This window comes from Anser cygnoides, chromosome 3, assembly GCF_040182565.1.
Source record: "Anser cygnoides isolate HZ-2024a breed goose chromosome 3, Taihu_goose_T2T_genome, whole genome shotgun sequence".
Taxonomy (NCBI): domain Eukaryota; kingdom Metazoa; phylum Chordata; class Aves; order Anseriformes; family Anatidae; genus Anser; species Anser cygnoides.
The window spans coordinates 41,841,851-41,862,479 of NC_089875.1; the positions used below are offsets into that span (position 1 = coordinate 41,841,851).

Below are 20,629 nucleotides of genomic sequence, written 5' to 3' on the forward strand. Positions count from 1 at the left end.
AGGTAAGGAGAAAATAAAACGCTCAGGGAACTGTTAAGAATAGCAATGACTGTGAATAACCTCAAAGATGCAATTTGAGAACACATTTTTACAAATAGAAATTGTTTTAGCTTTCACCTCTAGAACGAAAAGTCACTGCCGCTGTCTCTCACTAATAAGACCAGTTTTGGACATCTCCAATGAAGCTGCCATTTCTGGTGGTTTAAGTGATGGGGACACCTGTCTGCTCGAGAGCTAAACTGGGACTACAACTCATCTCATAGACACTATGCATGTGTTAGCAACCTTGTCACTTATTCACCTGGCCTGGTTTCAAAACAGTGACCTAAAAGTGAAAGGTTCCCCCCAGCCTTGCAATTGCAACCAATAAATTAAAAGTCCATCTTCAGGACAAGACTATTTTTCATCATGTGTTGGGGTGTTGGAGCTAATAGAATATTGTATGTAGACAGCTTTGCAATACTGAAAGACTTTTAATTAATGTTTTCACCACCTTGCTAAATACTGACAAAGGGCAGGGGTTTTGCACGGCAGCTTTCTCTTGGAACAACTGTTTTTGCAATTTAGTTTGTTTATTCACATCATATGCATGAATCCTTGAAAAAAGCTGGTCACAGCCAGCATCCAGGTGACACCCTCTTTGATAAGCCTTTGTCCACAAGTCACATCCAGCTGTCATATAGCAGCTCTATATAATTTATTCTTGCGAGATAGAGTAACAGGGAGCAAATCCCTTAGTGTTTTGCAATGATCTTAGTTTTCCATTTCCATCTTTCCATCTTCCCTCCTACTTCATTAACAATACGTATCGTGTAATTTACAGTTGTATACTACTTTCCTAATGACTCTATTCTCTCTGCCTTCTATGTAAAGCAACAGGTATGTTAATATAAGATAATATCTCCTTGTGACCTTTGTCAAACAGAATTAATACCTCAGTATTTTTTGGATTACATACCATTATTTGATGCATTAAAATGCTCGAGGTACAAGATTAGCACTACAGAATAGAAAATAAATGGTATAATCTGTGAAGTTATCAAATTACTAACAGATTTCTGAGTTACATTGTTCCATATTAACTTGCTTTCTCTAATGAGAGTGAAAGTCAGTGAGTAAAGACATTGAAAAATTCAGCATTTGAGTCCTTATTCATCCAAAGTTTTGTGTACAACTTCTTTCAAGTAGTCAAACCTCTATTCCTCTGTACAAAATCCTTACCTGACAGTAGAGGTAAAATATAAACATCCCCACAGACTGAGAGCTCCAGTTGCAGCATTAAGAGGGCTCTGTTCATCCCTACAATTGATTGTGCAATGTCTTACAGTCCTATGTACATTTTGCAAATTTAAAATACTGTAGTAAAAGGAAGAAATAAAATACTGTAGTGAAAGAAATTTTACTTCAAAAGCCTCAAAAAACAAACCCCAGTGAAAAAATAGCTGTGAATCAAGCACATTCTGAACCACAGAATTAGCCAGGAGTAAAGCTTTAAAAACAAGACAAAAAAGGACTAACGGAAGAGTACAAGTGGAAAGATTTGTATGATATACTTTTGGCTACTGGCTTTTCTTTTATTTTCATATGTTGATATTGTATTCCCGTTGGAGAAAAAATTTACATATATGATCTCTTTCAGTAGTCCATATTGTTCTAGCATTTAATAATCAACAAAACATGGTAGATTTTTTTTATATGCAACACAACCAAATTTTTCACTTCAAAATGTCTCCTAATGAAATTAGCAGAAACAGAGAAGCATTACCCACAAGGACCTACGCCTTGATAGACACACAGTACTCGCTCACAGCCTGACCAGGAGTGTTCAGAATCCCAGCTGAACCTGAGGACAGTATTTTTCTGTAATACGGTAGTCTAACCTTAGGGCATGCAAACCAAACAGTCCCTGTTCCAATACACTGCACTTTGCAGAGCTTGAATTTACAGTACAAAAACAAGTAATTCTACGTTGCAACTTAGAGTAGTACAGCTTTAGTAGCTAGTATCTTACACAGTACTCCTGATCACAAAGTGCTTTACACCATGAAGCTCTTTGCAACCCATACCTCCAAACAAACCAGTTCATACCCAACTGTCAGAGCACTATATTTATCAGTACACTGTAAAAAGTTGAGTTCAGCAAAGAAATATTGTACCAATTTTTTATAAAAGCTTTAATAGACTATCACCCATGCAATAAAGATTGCAACTTTGAATTTATACAAAAAAATATATATTTATATCTCAAAAATTGCTGTCCATCAGGAGAAAAGCAATTCACAGTGAAAATGCCAACAGGCTTGAAGGGAAGTGTTTCACAATGATAAAAAGGTTGAGGACAGCCAATTTTCTGGGGTTTATCTCCCTCTGTATTCTTTCCAGCTGTATGACTGGCCACATCTTTGCTATTAGAGAATAAAAGCATAATCTGTTATATTTGCCACTACCAACAGAGTTAAAAAAAAGAATATAGGTAATCCAAAAAGCATCACAACTACTGTGATAGATCTGCAAGGGACAAAACTGCAGGTGAAGCACATGCCTTTTACATTGCTTGAAGCTTTCTCTCAAGTATATTAAGCAATGAAAATGCATTACCACTGCCCTATCAGTGCCAAATGAGCCTTCTTATGAGACTGTATTTCCCATTCTCCATTCAAGTCTCAGGTCTTTCTTCCACCATCTGTGCCCTATTGTCCTCCTGCTTTCTTAAGAGTTCCTGAACTATCACAGATAGTGCTGGCTAACATTTTTGTTTCAGCAGGTAGATATTTAAATGATCAAATGCAATCTAGAATGAGATGAAAGAAACATTCTCACATTATAGTATGGAAGGAAGTAAAGGTATGTCCTCTGGAAATAGAAGGATTAATTAAAGTAGGCTAATCCAGGATTTAGTTGACTGGATTTCCAAATGTCTTTCCCTTGCTTTCTCTGTTGATTTTCTTCACTGTGCTATCTTTATCCACTAATTATATACCACATTGCCAGGTGAGTAAGTAAATTGTAAGTAAATCCATCATAAATTGTAAGTAAATCCATCATAAATTGGTCAACACAGTCAATTTGAGGGGGATGAAAGTATGTTCTTCAACAATTTATCTGCGTTCTTTAGAGCATTTCCGTAAACATAAAAATGTCTTCCGTATTTTTGATAAAATTAAAACAGATTCTGGAAGGTTTTCAATTGCACACACATCTTTGTTTTAAGGCCCTGACACCAATATATGATAGAGAAAAGTCACAGTCAGACCCCAAGATATTTACACAGTAAATTATGTCTCTGCACTGTGTTATGTGGCAGATTTGAAGACCACCAGACCTAATTTCACTTTTAGTCTACACCAAAGTCTCAGGTGACACTCTTACAGAGAAAAAAAAAAAAAAAAACACTTGTGCTTTAATTCCCAGTCACACAATGAAAAGTTCCTCTCTAGCCTATATGCCAAGTTACTAGACACTAGAACCACTCTGGGACTTGTGCTTGGTCATGGAAGTGAAGGCCACAGGCAAGCAAGCAATCTTCAGCCTCATATGGTGTTTTATTTGTCTTTTAATACCTACACCAGCTACATGATATGTGCATTATACATAATATATACATGTATGCCTACAACTGCTTGTGAGGCTGCCCTGCAAACTACATTACTGAAATGATTTGTATTTAAATAGTGGTAAGAACCAGGGGAACAGGGTTACTTCAAATTATTTCAGTGATGTGGTATACAGCAGATCATTGTACCCACAAACAAAAGGGACTGTAAGTCCACGGAAGAGTAGAGTCAAAGGTGGACAGCTGCTTCACCAAAGAAAATGCACAGTGGAACTACACCCCAGAGTAAAGCTGGAAACAGATTTGGACTACAGATATTGTCTGTAGGCTAAAGAAACCCATCTAGGTGAAATAACACGCCAAAGGTACACAATCACTCATGTAATTTTTTATTTGCATTCAGTGCAACTGAGCACCTGTTTTCTTCTAGCTCATATGCAAGCATGCAATGTCGTAATTCTTGCAGCAGTGAAAAGCAAATTTGCAACCGAGACTACACTTGAGTTTAAAAAAGAAAAATCACTTAATGTTAGATGGCTAGGCCTTTCGGTGAGTGCCAAAATAGCGGAATGATTTTCAGAGGTGCAAAATAAGACTGCAGTTCCTTCTGACGTCATTGGAAATGCCTGGGTGTTCAACACCTATAAAAATATGAGCATTTCCTTAGATGCTTAAGGAGTAATCAGGGGTGTTATTTTTAGACTAGGGTAGTCACTTTCCGCAGGCTCCTGCTATGGTAGTGGAGAGGAACAACGATGTTCCAGGGAGCAGTTCAGAGTAGAAGCCATGTGCTCTGAGTTAGGTTCTGATAGTTGTTATCAACGTAATGGATGGCTGGACTGCTTTTGCTTACAGTTTTTGTTTGTTTTGTTTTTTAAAGAAAAAAACACAACAGCTATTACATTTCAAGTTGAAGAGATTCTGACAGTTAAGAGCAGGTGGGAAGAAGCATTTGAAGCAAACAGTATCTTATTCACACCTAGTACAATTAACACTTAGTACTTTATGTCTTTAAAGCCTCTGCACAAGTAACACAACCTTATTTTGGAGATACATGGACCAAGCAATATGCCCTTATAACTCAGAAGCAGGGAAAATTGGATGCGGCAGCACCCACTTTTGCACTAAGAACATAAATTCAGGACTACTTTTGTCACCTGAGTACATGTGTGGGAATTCAAGGTCCAAGTGTAAAAACAAACTAAACGTCATTAGCCAGACGACTGGTAGCTTCTACTTCCCTCTGGATGGGCCTTCTGAAGAATGAAATGTATTTCTACAAGCTACTATTTCAAGTAATCACTTTCATAAAAGGTGAACATTGTATTTCAAAGTCTTCCACCTCTATTTTTGTTGCAGCATTTACAATAACAGAGGAAAATCATTACTGCAATAGCACCTGCCCTGTTATCTTTTCACAGCAGTAGTTTGAGGATTACGAGGACCATGCTATCTCAGTTTGTATTGAAGAGGTACTTGTAGTGCCTGCAGGAAGAGCTTCTAAAGAATATGTACAGAAACAGTCACAGAGGATAATCATTACATTGTATTTGCTGGTTAAATGATGTGGAAAGAGCTGACTTCTATTCTTTAAAGAGCTGTCTAATTTTATTAGATAGAAAAAAGGGCATTGTATAGCACTGGTGAAGATTATGATCACCTCCATGCTTCAGTCTCTCAACATGAGGCATATTTAAACCCACCAAATCCAGTAATATTACAAGAACAAACGTCACACACTCTTATGAGAGTGAAATGGAGTGCCCAATGGGAGTACATTTTCCTATTGGTATCAACTGAGAGGAAAAATATATAGCCACATAAGATGTATTCACTCACTCAGCAACAATTCACCACTCACAACAGAGGAAGAGCACATCAGTTATACATTGTTCATCTGGGCAATCAGGGCTCAGAAAATATTTTATTCAGCAGTAAAACCATCCAAAATGACTCAACTTTGCCAACTATATAAACGCTTTTATATTTGTTTGCTTGCAAGGATATAAAATAACATTCAGGAGAGACCTCTGTTTACTTGGACAAAGCTAAGCAGCACAAATTCTTACTTAATTCTATATCACTTTCACATGTGAAATTTCACTGATAACGTCCACCTGCATTTCAGATGCATAATCAAATGCATTCTCCCATAAGCAGACTCTGTAGTACAATTTCTGAAATACTACCAATATCTACATAGTACTCACAAGTAAAGAAAATCCTTTTGCTCAGTCTCACTGAAATTTAATCAGTACAATACAGAAATGACTACCTAAACGAAACATCAGTACACAGGTCTGAATTTGTGCAACAGTGATTGAATTTATGTTAGGCACTTGGTATCTGATTTGTCCATCACAGCGATGAAACCCCTTTGTCTTACTTGTAAGACAGTGGATATGCTTTGGTGGAAGATTTTGAACTGTGTTGCCCCATTAGCAAAAAGCAGACAAAGTTCAGCTTGCAAAGCTGTCTTAGTTTGAGGGTTGAGGACCCTCAGTGCTCTTGCTAGCAAATACCTCCCATATTTCTCTAGTCAGCTCTCCAATGACCCAAACACAGACCCAAACACAGCAAAAGATGCAGACCTTCCTTCCCCAAGAGATTATAGCAAAGTCTACTGCTTAACACGCAGCTTTCCTCTAGCCCTTAAGCACCTTGGTTGCAGCTTATGGAAACCCACTTAGATCCACACTTTCTTCCAGTCCTTATTGTCTTACTAATAGGATCAGAGTATCTGAAGACCTTTCACCATACAAATTTCAGGGGAAGCTGTGCTGCATATCTGAGTGTATGTATGAAGCTGGTAGGCTTTGTTTCATATTACAAAATGTTTCTTATCAGACAGGAAAAGAGTTGGGGTTGCTCAGCCTAGAGAAGAGAAGGCTCTGGGGAGACCTTATAAAAGCCCTCCCCTACAGCAAAGATGGGGAGGGACTCTTTATCAGGGATTGTAGCAATAGGACAAGGGGGAATGGCTTTAAAATGAAAAAGGGTAGATTTAGATTAGACATTAGGAAGAAATTCTTTACTATGAGGGTGGTAAGGCCTGGAACAGGCTGCCCAGAGAAGCTGTGGGTGCCCCATCCCTGGAGGTGTTCAAGGCCAGGTTGGCTGGGGCTTTGGGCAGCCTGGTCTGGTGGGAGGTGTCCCTGCCCATGGCAGGGGGCTGGAACTGGGTGATCTTTAAGGTCCCTTCCAACTCAAACCGTTTTGTGGTTCTATGATTCTACAGCTTCTTTTCAGAACCATACAGTTTTGTTTCTGGCAGATATTTGGGAATGGGTGGCAATTAACAGTTAAACTGGAATTGTAGAAATTCTTCATTTGACAAAAGCATAGAGCCTGCAATGGGTCATCATTGAGGGGGCTGTTTGAGTTTAAATAGAAAAAAATAATGTTTAGTAGTATCTTGATTCCTCACATTTGGTATTGATAGAGAAAACCTTTCCTTTCTAAAAATCTACTTCCATAATCATTTCCTAATGTGTGAATTTCATTATAGCTTTACTTGCATTTTCCTTCATATATAAGCACCACCTTATTCAGAGCCCTCTCAGCTGCATGCTTCATTGATAGTTTCCAAGATAGAATACGAAGCACCTTGACAAAATATGATCATTCCACTATCCTTTCAGCATGCTCTTCTCGAACACCATTCCATGCAACTAACATCAGCAAGAGGAATTTAACATGTTACTATTTTAACTAGCACTAATCTCTAAGAGACCAATCATACAGAGCAAGGGGTAAACTCATCCATATTTCTATACAGAGTTCATCTACCCTCACTGCAACTCTCCATAGGACTAGAGACACTACAACTTTGTGAGGGAGGGAAGAGAAGTGTACCTCTTCCCTCCCTCACAATCCTACGTTCACTGCTGGTTTGTGTAGATCGTGTTCTTGGTGCTCACTTACAGAGGGGAATCTCTGTAGCTTCTCAACAATCCCACTGGGATTCCACATAGGTAAAAAGTGTCACCTCACTGAAAAACCTCAAGAGATGGACTGTTTCTGTATGTTTTGTGAGACTTTAATCCCAAGGCTAATTATTTGAGGAAAGAATTTTGTACAGTCTGAAAAAAAAAAGGCAAACAATAAAAACCCACCACTGATTATTTCCATAGAATCTAAAATATATATATATGTATGAAAATTAGATATTGCCATATTCTCCATGCCAATTACTTCAGCCCAGAGCCTGTAAATCCATGAGGATGTGGTTCTACAGTACTGAACTTTCCTGGTGGCATCCAGCCTCTCCTGCCAATATTTTTCTGCCTCACATTTATTTTTCATTAATTCAAGCTTGATCATTTCTCTCCTATTCCTGTTTGAAGAATGAAGACATTTGCCTCTACTAGTTATCTGTCTTCTCATTCACCAGTAGACTTTCTTCCAGGAAGAGGTTTCTGATAAGAAATGTATTTAGATTCCATCCATAGAAGACCACACAGACTTCAGAGTGAATCCGGGACACTGACTGTAACTGTATTTATAGACCCTGAAGTCAGACTGAACACAAGGTCAATTTCTCTTTCAGGCTGCAGTGAACCTCTCTAATCTGCTGAACTTAATGAAGTTGTGCCAACACAAGGAAAAGAAGCATTTTATCCATAATATGTAGTCCTGGTCTCTTCTTCCAAAGAATTTGCCATAGTTGTGGCTTCTAAATTTATATATTTAGTTTTTTAGTTTGGTGTTTTTTTGTTTGGTGTTTTTTTTTTTTTCAAGGACAACCGGAGTTGTATTACCAGCCAAAGGAGGTAAAGCAGATAAATCCTTATAGGTCACATTGGAAATGTAAATGAAAGAAAAAGTACTGTTTAACAACTTGCTAAACAGTGTTGGCAGTTCAGACATGCTGCAAACAATACAGTATATTTGCATTTTAAGTAAAGTTGTTCTAGGTTTCCTAAGCTAAGGGATATTGTATTTTCCTATGTTAAAGTTATACTGAAATACAGGCTAGTGAAAATTAAAAGGCTTGCAGAATTTGTCAAACTTCTTTTGCAAGTTAAGACAGAAATATAACATGGAGAGAAGAGAGAGCATATTTTAAGTCTTCCACTAGGAGCTAACACGATTTTTAATTCCATTCCAGTCCAGCACAGTAGTGACTGAAAAAGGGCTAATGACCAGTCTGACATACCATAAAACCAACTACTTCTATCAGTTGTTTAGAAATCACCACTCTTGTCCTCTTCTTAACCAGTAGGAAAACTGGTTAAAAAGGTATAAGGAGGTTAACTGACTTAGCCTAAGGTTACAGAGTCAAGAAGACAATCCCACCACCTCTGGCCAGTCAGACTTAACTTTCTGATTTCCGTGTAGTAATGAAGAAACAAAGGGCCACTGCCAAAGATCTTTCAACTGCTGTCTATGCACACACGGCCAGTGGAAGTGTACTGGGTTAAGCAGTAGACTTCAGAAGCTTCCAGTCTCATGGTTTCCACCAACATGCTCAAAAGGCTGTCGTTCTCTAATTAGTTCCTACTGAATATAGCACATCCATCCAAAATACGATGAAGACAAACTATTTTCTTGTTTAGTCTTTCTTTAAATTTGCTATCTGAAGTTTCCAATCATACGATCATAAGTTTTTACTAATAGCGTCTAATGCACCAAATGGTCAAATTGCTGTATTTGCTTCATTTCTTGATTTGACACGGGCTAAATATTACCCTAACCAAAGTATTTAAATTGGTGTTAACATTCAGAGAGACACAGCTAAGCTACTAGTGAGCCTCCTTTCATATAGTATACTTCATATTTATTCTGACACCTGCAGCCACCAAGGAGACTGGATTACAGCAGACCATAATACTCTATGAACCATGGTTATAATTAGGTGTCACATCCATTGTAATCCTATGGACGTCATCATGTGTTACCAGCATCTGTTGACAGATCTCATACCAGGCATATCACTGAAATGGCAAGTCTGGAGAGGGCAGCCCACAATAGAAACAATGGCATTTATTTTTGGTGTGATCCAAGACTGTCTAACAGAAAATATACGCTGCCAACTGCCAGGGCTCCACTGAGATCACTTTTCTATATTATATTACCAGTTTGAACAGAGATCAGTGCCCATGTATCTGCAATCTTTTTCTAATAAATAAGGTAATAAAGAACGTACTTTCTGCAACTGTCTTTAGAAAAAGATAGAAACCTTGAAATCTTAAAAAAGTTTATCAGGACCTTTACATGAGACTACTTATTTTCCACACCATAGTAAATTCAGACTCCTTTCCAAGGCAAGGAATGAGGATCCCCTTCCTAAATTTTACTTAAATGCGGTAACACTTAAATATTAAAAACAAGCACTGGGGACAGGAAACAAAGTAGCAACAGTACTGTCTCTCTGTTCTATGGAAGTAAGCTTTCATTTGTCAATGGGGAAAGCAGACTCTGCTGAAGCACTGTCTGTTTGGAGGAATGGAGACAAAGACTTTGCAGTGGGGTCTTATATCAACTACTCCCTGCTCTTCTGTAAAAGTCAAGAGATTTACTGCAATTTACTGCAACAAAAGAAAGCCTACAGAATTCAAATTCTCTTCTTATTTATCTGCATTCTAGGAAAACTACATTAGAATATCGACTACCATGTCCATTATTTCTTTATTTTGAAAACACAGCATTGTCTGAAATGCTGGACACTTAATCCTCATCATATGTAATCACAATGCGTTACAGCTGAGCAATTTCAAATCCTTAATTCTGATATCACTTTCATCCGCAATTATAAAACATAAAAATAAATATAAATTCACCATTTAAAGAGTGTAAAAGTAAAACGGACATCATTGTTCATGTGTAATAATTGGTTACGAGTTGCAGCAGCTGGTCAAGAAAAGCTGATCAAGAAAAATAAACTTCAACCTAGCCCTGAACTTTTCACACTATCACACTACACCAGAATCTAAACAGATGTGAATACAGGAAAATGAAATGCACAGACTCAAAGCAGGAGGAAGGCTACAAGTAAAAACTGTGAGGAAAACACTGGCTCTACCAATTTTAATGGAAAAGCAAACACATTGGCGACCAACAATTCTAATAGCTCTTACTTCTACGGTCACATAGAAGCCATGACTGTAACAGTGGGCCAGATTGTCTTCAGATATAATTTTTGCAACTATATTTTCTCAATTTCTTGATTTGACATGGGCTAAATATTACCGTAACCAAATTCCACAGAACTTGTTAACTTCTACTTAAGTTTTTGGAGTGAGCTGCTCACCTATAGCAAAAACACATACCACCTTAGTTTAGAGCTCTGATTCTCTCTCTCCTTCCTTCCCTTTTTTTCCTTCTTGCAACCAGCAGATAACCTTTTAATCCCAGATCTGTTGACTGTGACTTCAACATCACCTTTTACATTAGGAAGTACCAAACCCTTTATTATATTTCACATCTCTCTCTTCTATGTGCTGTTTAAAACTCAGTCTTCTGAAATTAGATCTTTCTTAAATTACTAAAGTACCAAACCATTGACAAGAATAGTGATAGAGTTATAATCTGTGCCTATGTTCAGAAACAGGGCATAGGTAGTGCTTGGTGACACAATAGTTTTCCTATACCTAAGAGAAATATTTCCTCTACAATAATATATTCCAAGGAGTTTACAGATCTGTTTTTACCCAGACAGTGAATGGCATGTGGGAACCTAGCTCATTAAATACACTTATCCGTACCTATCCTGAATATATTTCTAGGCAATATTTTCTTTGTAACAGTCAGTTGCATTCAAGACTAAATTATAATACGAGCTGAGCAGCCAGATCACAGTTTTGAAAGTGATCTCTCAGTCTCTCTCAGAAATACTGCAAGCAAACTTCTTTTTTTTTTTTTTTGCACAAATTTGAACAATTTCATGCATCACCCTGTCTACAATTGCAATTTACTCCTTTTGAGAAGCAATCAGGCACATACGTCAATTCAGAAACTGCTTTCTGAAAGGAAGACCCAGGAAGTGAAGTTAAAAATCACTGGAATCTCTATCAACAACTAATATATAAATGTAGAGGTACTGACAAAATATTGCCAGTAAAATATAAAAAGACACATCTGACTCTCATTAATAAGTGTCATCTTACATAGGTTTCAATTCAGAATCCAAAAATTGTGTGCTTTTTCCTCAAAATATGATACATATAACATACACGCTTTATATAATGGAAAATACACACTCTCTCCTAAAATAAGAACCCCTTACTGCACAACCCTGCAATTCCAGGTGTAGCATGGCTACAAGAGAGGCCATAATTCCACAAAGATGCACATATACAGACACACATGACTTTATTTCCAGACCTTCCTTTGTTGTTTCTCCCATGCTGGGTCCAGGAGCAGGTCCCTGTCCCATTCTTCTTCTTGGGTCATGTACTCATCTTCTTCATAGTTGTAGGTGTACTGCATGTTTGTTTCTATCTGGTTCATGCTGTTCATTCTACCCAGGGATCAGCTTCAACTGCTGTGGCTTCTACTACAGTTATATATATATATATATTAAAGTTCAGTTTAGTTGCTGATGGGCCGTAGGTAGCAGTGTTGATTTTTTTTTTCCTTTTTCTTTTCCAAGGAGAGAGGGTGTGAATAGCGACGAGTCTTGCCGAGAGCAGAGGCTGAAACTGACAGGTAGGCACTGACCGGTGGTGCCCTTCCTTCCTTCCTTCCCTCTTTCTCCCTCTCCTCCTTCCCTCCCTCCCTCGCTCTCTCTCTCCGCGCTGCTGCAGGTCCCTGCGGCTGACCCCCCGGAGAAGCCCGGCGCTGCCCGTGCCCGCGGCTTATTATCGCCGCGGGGCCGTCACGTGGCCTGCCGGCCGCCCCCCGCCGGCGCCGCGCGGTTCGCGCTGGGGCCGCCGCCGCTGAGGGGAGGGGAAGGCGGGCCGCGGGACCCGCCAGCGCTGCCGCTCTGACCAAAAACCTACCGCCCGCCCGTCTGCCGAATGAGACCTTTTTCTTTTTTTTTTTTTAAATCTACTTCCTTGTATTTCTCAAGGCTCGTGTACGGTTTGATAACGTAGCGCAACATGGTTTGTCATCCGTCCATGGGGACCCTTCAGTCACTTGTCACTGTCCTCTTCAGATTAAGGGGCACCAGAGCCAACGCAGAAAAGGACACCCGGGAGATGAAACAATGGCCATGGAGATCAGGTCTGGAGTTAAACGAGAAAGTATGCATCACAACTGAGAAAAGCAACGTGGCTCTTTTTTGTCCAGGAAACACGCCCGGTGCACCCCAAAAGCAGACACCTAGGAGGGCACAACAAGGTCTGCAGAACCAGTGACTTCAAAATGCGTGACAGCAACCACCCTCCTGTGTTCTCCACAAGGTAAAATCTGACAAGATAGCACTGAGATCAAGCATATTGGCAACCATATTCCCTATCTCCTGTGTCACATCATGTCAGTTGTCCTAGCGACAATGTTTCCCGAGGAATTGGCAAGTTTACTGTGTTCAGCTAGGCTGTCAGCAATGCCTGCACCTATCGGCCAAGGTCATCCTCTCTACGGGTGTCCATACTGGATAATATTTCAACCTTACAAAGAAAAAATGCTCACCAAAGCTGAGCTTTCAGAAGCCATGGCAAAGCCAAACACAAGAGAGAACTGTGTTCAGTAAAGGCAACTACAGGTGCCTAAACCAATGTGAACGAATAACTAGGATAAGCAGCAGCTAGAGAGCATATGTCCTGCACTCAGTTCTACTAATTAAAGCTCTGCTTTCTACCAAGTTGTCTTCTATCCTGCAAGTCCCTGAAATTTAGATGACCATACACATATGAACAGTTCATATCTACCCATCAATTTTCAAAAAAAATTCATAAATGTAACACTAAGATTACAAATTTGAATTCAGAGAGGTTTCTAACACAAATGTTTCATGCAGTCAAATCGAGCTTAACTTCTTAAGTTTGATGTACCTACCACAAGATAAATAGTCTAAAAATAAAATTCCAGGACTAAGAAGCAAAGTCAGAAACACATACTTTTCACCTGCTCAATACAAATATTCTCAGGGTTGCTATAGTATTTCCATTTCAAATGATGCAAATGGTGATGAATGCTGTGCACAGATGAATACTCTCTTAGGAAAATCTCAGCTCATGTCAAAAATAGCAATTATAAAAAAAATGTGCTTGTAGGAACACATTATGTCTATGCTGATGTAATTTGTGTGTTTTATCTATTTGCTGGCCCTCATCATATAACACAGGCCAGAGTGCCTGGGTCATGAAATAAAAACTGAGGCATTGTGATGACAATATCTGATGACACTGCATATTAATGTTGGAATCAGATCCATACCTAGATTTCTGGAAATCAAAGGAAAATCTACCCTCACTTTGTAGAATTCTGAATGAATGATATATTTTTTTTTTCTTAAAAAAATTATAACTGAATTTACTCAAAACAGAGCTGGTCACTTCTGAAAAGGTATGTCCATTTTTTCATGTTTCAAGTAGGTAAACTTAGCACTTTAATAACAAAGCCAACCAAATTGTCATCATTGTTCCAAGGAACTAACACCTAGAACCACAGAACCTCTGAGACATTCTGAGAGAACAACAACAAAAAAAAAAAAAAAAAACCTCAAGTTCATTCCAAACAGGAATAAACTCACATTTTTATGTAAGGGGCAAATATTTCAAAATCCACTTTGGGTAGGTTATGTTAGCTCACTTTAGATGAAAAAATATTTCAGAATGAAAAATGTTAATATTTTTCATTTTGGAAATGTCAAAATAAGAGGCTTCAACTTTACCAATGTGCATTTTGAGAGAGATGAGCTTTTTAACTATGAAACAGGAAGCTAACTGCAATATCCTGATTTTAAAAGAACTGTTTATTTTGATGGTATCTGACCTGTTTCAGGTTCTCTAAATAACTGTTTACTGACCCTTAATCAGACAGCATGAGTAGGCAGGGAAGATATTTATAGATGAAGCATTAGGAGGAGTATCTGGTATTTTGTTTACTACTTTAATTTAATTTTATAAACGAACTGTGCAGATGGTAATAAGAAGCATATGAATGGAGGGCTATAGTGGAAAGAGAGCCAAAATGGAATTGCGACGCTAAATCTGAAGTGCAAAGAGAGCTGCCTCTTCCAGATCACCTAGAGAAAAGGAAAGCTGAGCCCAGCAGAGTAGTACGAGTCAAGCAGGCATTGAGAGGCAGCAGTGTGCTCAATCAGCTTATTTCCACATCAGAGGTAGGTTAAGACTAACCTCACTAAAGCTGGCAGAGTTGCACAGCTAGAAACTGTGGGTCCCTAAGAAGACAGGAAATCAAATGAAAACAGAAATATACAAGCTGAGCAGGAGAGGAAGGACAGAAGTCCTAAGAACAGAAAGAAGAAGAAACAAGGTGACCCACATATATATAGAACTTTAAGCTGACATGGCACCTGAGATCCCGCACGTGTATTTGAGCAAGAAATAACACTGATCATTTATAATTTTTTAAGACAAAAAGAATATTCATGTTTTCTAAACGTATTAAAAGAAATAAGGTGGCTCTGGGAGATCAAAAGTGGAGATAGCAGTGCAGAATTGTCAACTATTTTTCTATTTTATTTGATGAGAGATATGCAGTTGTAGTTCACACTAACATAAATGCCAGTAAAGGCTTACCCAGGAGAATACCTTTACCCCCCAAAGAACACCATGACCACAAGATATGAGTTGCACTTTCCATGCAAGAGGAGCACCAAGAAAGCCAGAACTTTCCAAATAGGAGGAGCAGGTCTGTGAGTGAACTCATTCAGTATTTCTTATCACAGTTACGACCTACGAAGGATCTTTGAAACTAATATCATCTAAGCAAAAGCCTCTTGGCACATATTGCTTTAAGTTCCTTGAGAGACAAAGGGCTTTTCTAACTACCTTTAGTTACCACTGTTTTCACTTCCTGTGTCAGCCTTTATTGCCTTTTTTAATTAAACAGAAATTATCTCACGGTTTATTTTTAACATCCATTTGCTCCCCAATAACCTGTCATATCATTCTTTCGAGAAATCACTCCTCCATATCTTCACTGTTCACCAGACTTTCAATTCCTCTGACCTATTTCTTATTCTTCCCTCTTAAACTCTCAGAAAATCCAACTTCTTAATAGAACTTTAAAAATGCTTAAAATTTCAGTGATGTTTCTCCAGTTTATTCTTTTATTTGAACTTAATGAGATTTAGAATAAGAAATAAGCCAGATTTCTCTACTTAAATAATCACCTGTGAAATAATCAGCTGATGTGAAAGTGATCACCATTAGTTTTCACTTTTAACATTTCTGTATAGGAACACAACAGACCACCATCTGCCAAAATCGTCTCAGAAAGGCCACAGGAAGATAGAGGACCTTATGAGAGCTCCATAAATCAGAAGCCTTTAAGCAAGCATCTTTCCATGTGCACAGCTTGTTTATCTGTGAAAAAGAACAGTAGGATGATTTTTTAGGAAAGAAGTCAATGAAACCAAAAAATTCAAAGTGACTGTTCACTTACTTAAACTGCTAGCAGAATCTTAAGAGTGATCAAAAAGCCCTTTTATTTTCAAAGCATGTCATAACTCTCTCAGAATGTCCCTTTGCTTGCAGCAGGTATCTACTACTTTAAAGCTTAACCAGCAAAAAAAAAAAAAAAGAATTAAAGATCATTAAGATTGGGCCAAAATGTTGGATTCTGTTAAAAATGACATATGAATTTCCCAAATAAATCTAAACAGAAAAGGACAAGTGTTATGTGTTTATTTATGAGAGTTTGAGAGAAACAAGCCTTATTTTTTTTTTTCCCCATTGTAATGAACACAGGCCTCTTTCATTTCAGGAAAAAAAAAGTGTTAAATATGTAAAGAAATATGAATAAATGTAAAACTCACTTCATATTCCTGGAATGAACACATACAGAAGGAAGGGAGGGAAGAGAGCAAAGACGCATACATACAGGAACCAAAATTCTGATTGTTATATATCATAATTCTGAGTTAAGGCAAAGCAGCACTGTGAACACAGAGCTTATTAGCTCTCCCACATCTTGCACCAGGAGACTCAGGCTTTGACTCTGAAAAACTCCAATATTAACTATACAAACAGTAAGTATGCACTATATATATGTATTTTAAAAGTATGCTCCTTCAAGTGACAGGTTTAGAAATACAAATGGAGAAAGAGATGAAAAAAATGCATTGCTGACTTCATAGAAACAACTGCCATCGTCAAAAGATCTCAAAGTGCTTCATCAACTATATATAGAAACAACTTACTCTGCCCCTGAAATTCAGCCATGGATGAAGTGTAGCAAGAAACATTTATAGGACAGACAAATACTACCAAAGCATAGCTTGGGCTTCAGGAGTATGGAGAAAATGCTGACTGCACTGAGATCACTGGCTGTTGCCAACCCTTTGTGCGGAAGGAAAATCACGGGGCTGAGACACTGGGTGATCCACACCAGCTGAAGATGCCCTCTGTAACCTTCAGCAAGTCACTTCAAGTAAATTTATCCTAAAAAGCTAAGTGTTGACCCATTAGACCGTTCCCTCTGAGATAAACAAGCTTATTGTGCTGCACTCTCCTATCTCTAAAATAGAGTCAGCAAAGCTTCCTTCGGTTTTTAATGTCCACCTAGAACACAAATTGTTTGGAGCAGAGGCGTTTTATCTCTAAAAGCCCTGATCAGCCCACAGAACAATTAAAATTACAGTGTGCTTTACCTACTGCACCTCCATCTGTCTCATAGGTCTGTGTATAGCCTGCAAACATGCCTGGCGGTACACTAGTATGCCAGGCTTGCTCCAGCATTCAGGGTCCCTCATACACTGGAGGGCACGTCCCTATCGTCCCTGGAGCCACGCCTGCAGCCTTGTAGCCTGCAGAGCAGGTGGCCCTGGTTCTCAGAAAGGCTTCAAGGCAAACATTAGCAGGAAAAGTTCAAAATCTGGTCTCTGCCACAGTATCACTACACTAGTATGTAGTAGCATGTGCTACATAATACCAATCACGAACTCGGATGTGAGCACAGAAAGATACAGCAGAGCAGGGGGCAAACCCTCTAGCCATGGCTGCTGCCATGCTACACTACGCAAGATCACACATTTTGTGAATGAGAAGAGCCCTCAGCCCTTAAATTCCACCACATCTCTATTAAATATTTCAGAAAACAACATGATACCAGAACTCCCTAATCATTTGAGCTAGCTTCCTGAGGACACTTCTGTTGTTTAATGGTTCTTGTCTGAGTAGATGCAACTCACAAAAACAGAATAAATCATGAACTAAACAAAATCAGAAGTTTTGATAGACACTTTGCAGAGATTAGAAATGTAACATCAAATAAAAACTGGAAAATGTATATGGTAATTTATAAGCAACACTGCAGTCAGCCTGTTAGCAGACTGAACTTGTAGAGCAATATGCAGTTACAACGTAATACACACAGTAACAGGTGTGGAAACTACAAATAGTGCTGGCATAGGATTGGAAAAAATGGTGAGATGGAGCCAGGATTTTAAAAATGGTTCAGTGATGAGAGTGTAAGGAGCAGGACTGGGAGTATAGCATGGCCTATTACAACCCTTCAGAACAGCCATCATGTGTTCTGAGAACCCTGGCTGTGCTCCTGTTTTATGTTGGCTTAGCCTTATCACACAAAGATACAAAGCAAGGAAGAAACTGGGGGCCTAAGGCAATGCTGAAGCCTGCAACTGGCTACACAGTTTGTACTTCATGAATAGAACCAGCTCAAAAAAAACCCCTTAGCCAGCCAGCCTGTGTGTGATCCATGACTGATTTACTTGAGACATTTCTCTTTTTTCTAAACACAACATTATTCAGCAATAGCTTTGGTCACAGTGAGAAAAGAGAACACAGATGTGTGTATGAGATAAGGAATACAGAGACAACATGCCTTTATTTATCTAGAACCAAAGGATGTCAACTAAGTCAGAGTTTCCAGACAACAGTTATCTAGGGGGCACAGAGGAGACCTGGCAGGTTTTAAATCACTGAGGTATGAGGTAGAGATTATGGGCACAGGATATCAGACACTGCTGTGTTCTAATCTCAGCATTTGTACAGATTCACCGAATGACCTTAGAGAAGTTGCTGTCTCTGTGCCCTCATTTCTCCTTCCAGATACACCAACATAATTTCATTAATGTCAACGAAATTAAAATAATACACCCAAGAAAACAACCTGTTTGAACAAATTGCTAGTCTGTAAAAAGGAATACTAACTACTTATTGTTCATTCTACAGGAGTGACACAAAGATCAGTAAAACAGGCAAATTCATCCCTGTATCAGGCAACATTGGGCTCAACCTGAATTACTGCCAAACACAGACATGTTCTTTCTGCAACACATTGTGCAAGTTTTTCTTTTCCAGAACTCCTGTCCTTGCATTCTGTCCAACAAAGCTTTACTCTGACACTTAGGTATATTAAGAATCAGCACGGAGAAAATGAGCAGTGTTCCTGCTGTGCCTGACGTTAAAGCAAGGCCTGTATTTTCCAATTCCGGTTCTGAAGACAATTGTTCTTTTTCCAGCTATGACCTCCCTCACTAACTTTGGCCATATTCTCATCTCAGGAGCAATGTGTATCAGTTTTGGACAACATACTTCCCAGTACAAGACTGGTTGTTCTTGAAAGCTACCAGCAACAATCCACTCATGCTGATGACTCTTGTCTATTCTCAATGTCTGGATGTGGATGAGTCATTTGTTTCTTAATTGGCTCATCTCTCTCTCTGTGAAAGTTCAGATCAGCGTATGTGCAGAAAAATTATTTGCATGCTTCTTCACTTTGAAGACAGTTCGTTTATAGGATAAATGTAGCAGAGTTGCGATAATATGCAATCTAGATCTCTGTTATGCCCCATAGTTAGATCTAGAATAGCTGTTAACTTCCTGAATTTCTTAACTGAACTGAAACTGCTTTTTTTCCAAGTCAGATGCTGTTCTGGGTATTTTTCCAGTTCATATGATAACAGTTCATACACATAGAGTCAGGAACTAGAACAAAGATGAGCCCTATAGGCTGTAAGGCTCCATATGTATTTATAGTATGAACTCTGGAGTTCATTGTTTTAGTTGAGACAGGCTGAACACATCTTCCCCTGGCCTTTTTTCCCCTGATGAAAGCATTCAGCAAAAAGCTGGTTTTGCACTTCATGGATGGATTGAACTGCATGGATCAAAGTTCATCCATGAAATGGATGGATTCAGATATACCTGGGGCTTCTGTAAGGGAAAACACTGAGTCATGAATGAGCTTCTAGAACACCAAGAAACTTTTCGACTCATTCCTCATGGCTCAGCAACCCCCTTACACCTCCTTCATAGGTCACCCTGCCACACAGATGATCTATGGAAAATGAGACTGATGGGCCAGGACGGGCCCTGCAAATACGGAGGCTAATTTTGTACTGTTAAGTGGTGGAAGTCAAGAGTCACAGAATGCACTTTCAATTGCAGGAGAAAATGTTTAAAACAATGCATGATGGAAATATCAGGCAAATATAGGACTCTGCTCGACCTAAATGTACAAACTGCAATGCCCATTCAGTGGGAAAGAAAAAAAAATAACTGTACTCTGTAGAGCACTTAGAGAAGAGACAAAATCTGCAGGACCAACATTCACTATCCTAAAACTATCCACTGTTATCACTGGATGGGGAAATGGATCACTGGATGGGGAAATGGATCTATTGTCAATTGGGAGCATGTGCCTCAGTTTTCTTTCTGTAGACCAATAATAATAACAAAGTGTAAGGATACATATGAAAATTGAATACCCTATAGATTTGGAATACTCAAAGACAAGTAGAAATACAGTGACAACCAGAGATGAATATAATTTATTTTATATTTGGGGAACATGCTTCAACTGCATGCAACAGACCTCCACTGAATAAAAAAAAAAAAAAAAGAAAGAAATCATAATGCTGTGGAACTCTACTTATGCAATACACTAAACAAAGAAGGATTTCTGAAGAAAAGGAGATTGTGACTATGCAGTTAAAGTTTGCATTGTGAAACCTACAAAGCAGATGAATTAAGATTG

At 38.7% G+C, this 20,629-nt stretch overlaps 1 protein-coding gene across 3 annotated transcripts in view; it reads right to left on the reverse strand.

Moving 5' to 3' along the window:
- ACTN2 (actinin alpha 2) overlaps nucleotides 1–12,295 on the reverse strand; it is a 68,769-nt gene extending 56,474 nt beyond the window's left edge. For 2 of the 3 annotated variants that reach the window (XM_066994002.1, XM_066994003.1), the window contains exon 1: nucleotides 11,879–12,295. In XM_066994002.1, coding sequence (XP_066850103.1) covers nucleotides 11,879–12,013 — 135 coding nt within the window. In that variant the 5' untranslated portion in view covers nucleotides 12,014–12,295. The remainder of the gene's footprint in view (nucleotides 1–11,878) is intronic. The other variant, XM_066994001.1, reaches the window with a different exon arrangement.
- Between the last annotated feature and the right edge of the window lie 8,334 nt (nucleotides 12,296–20,629).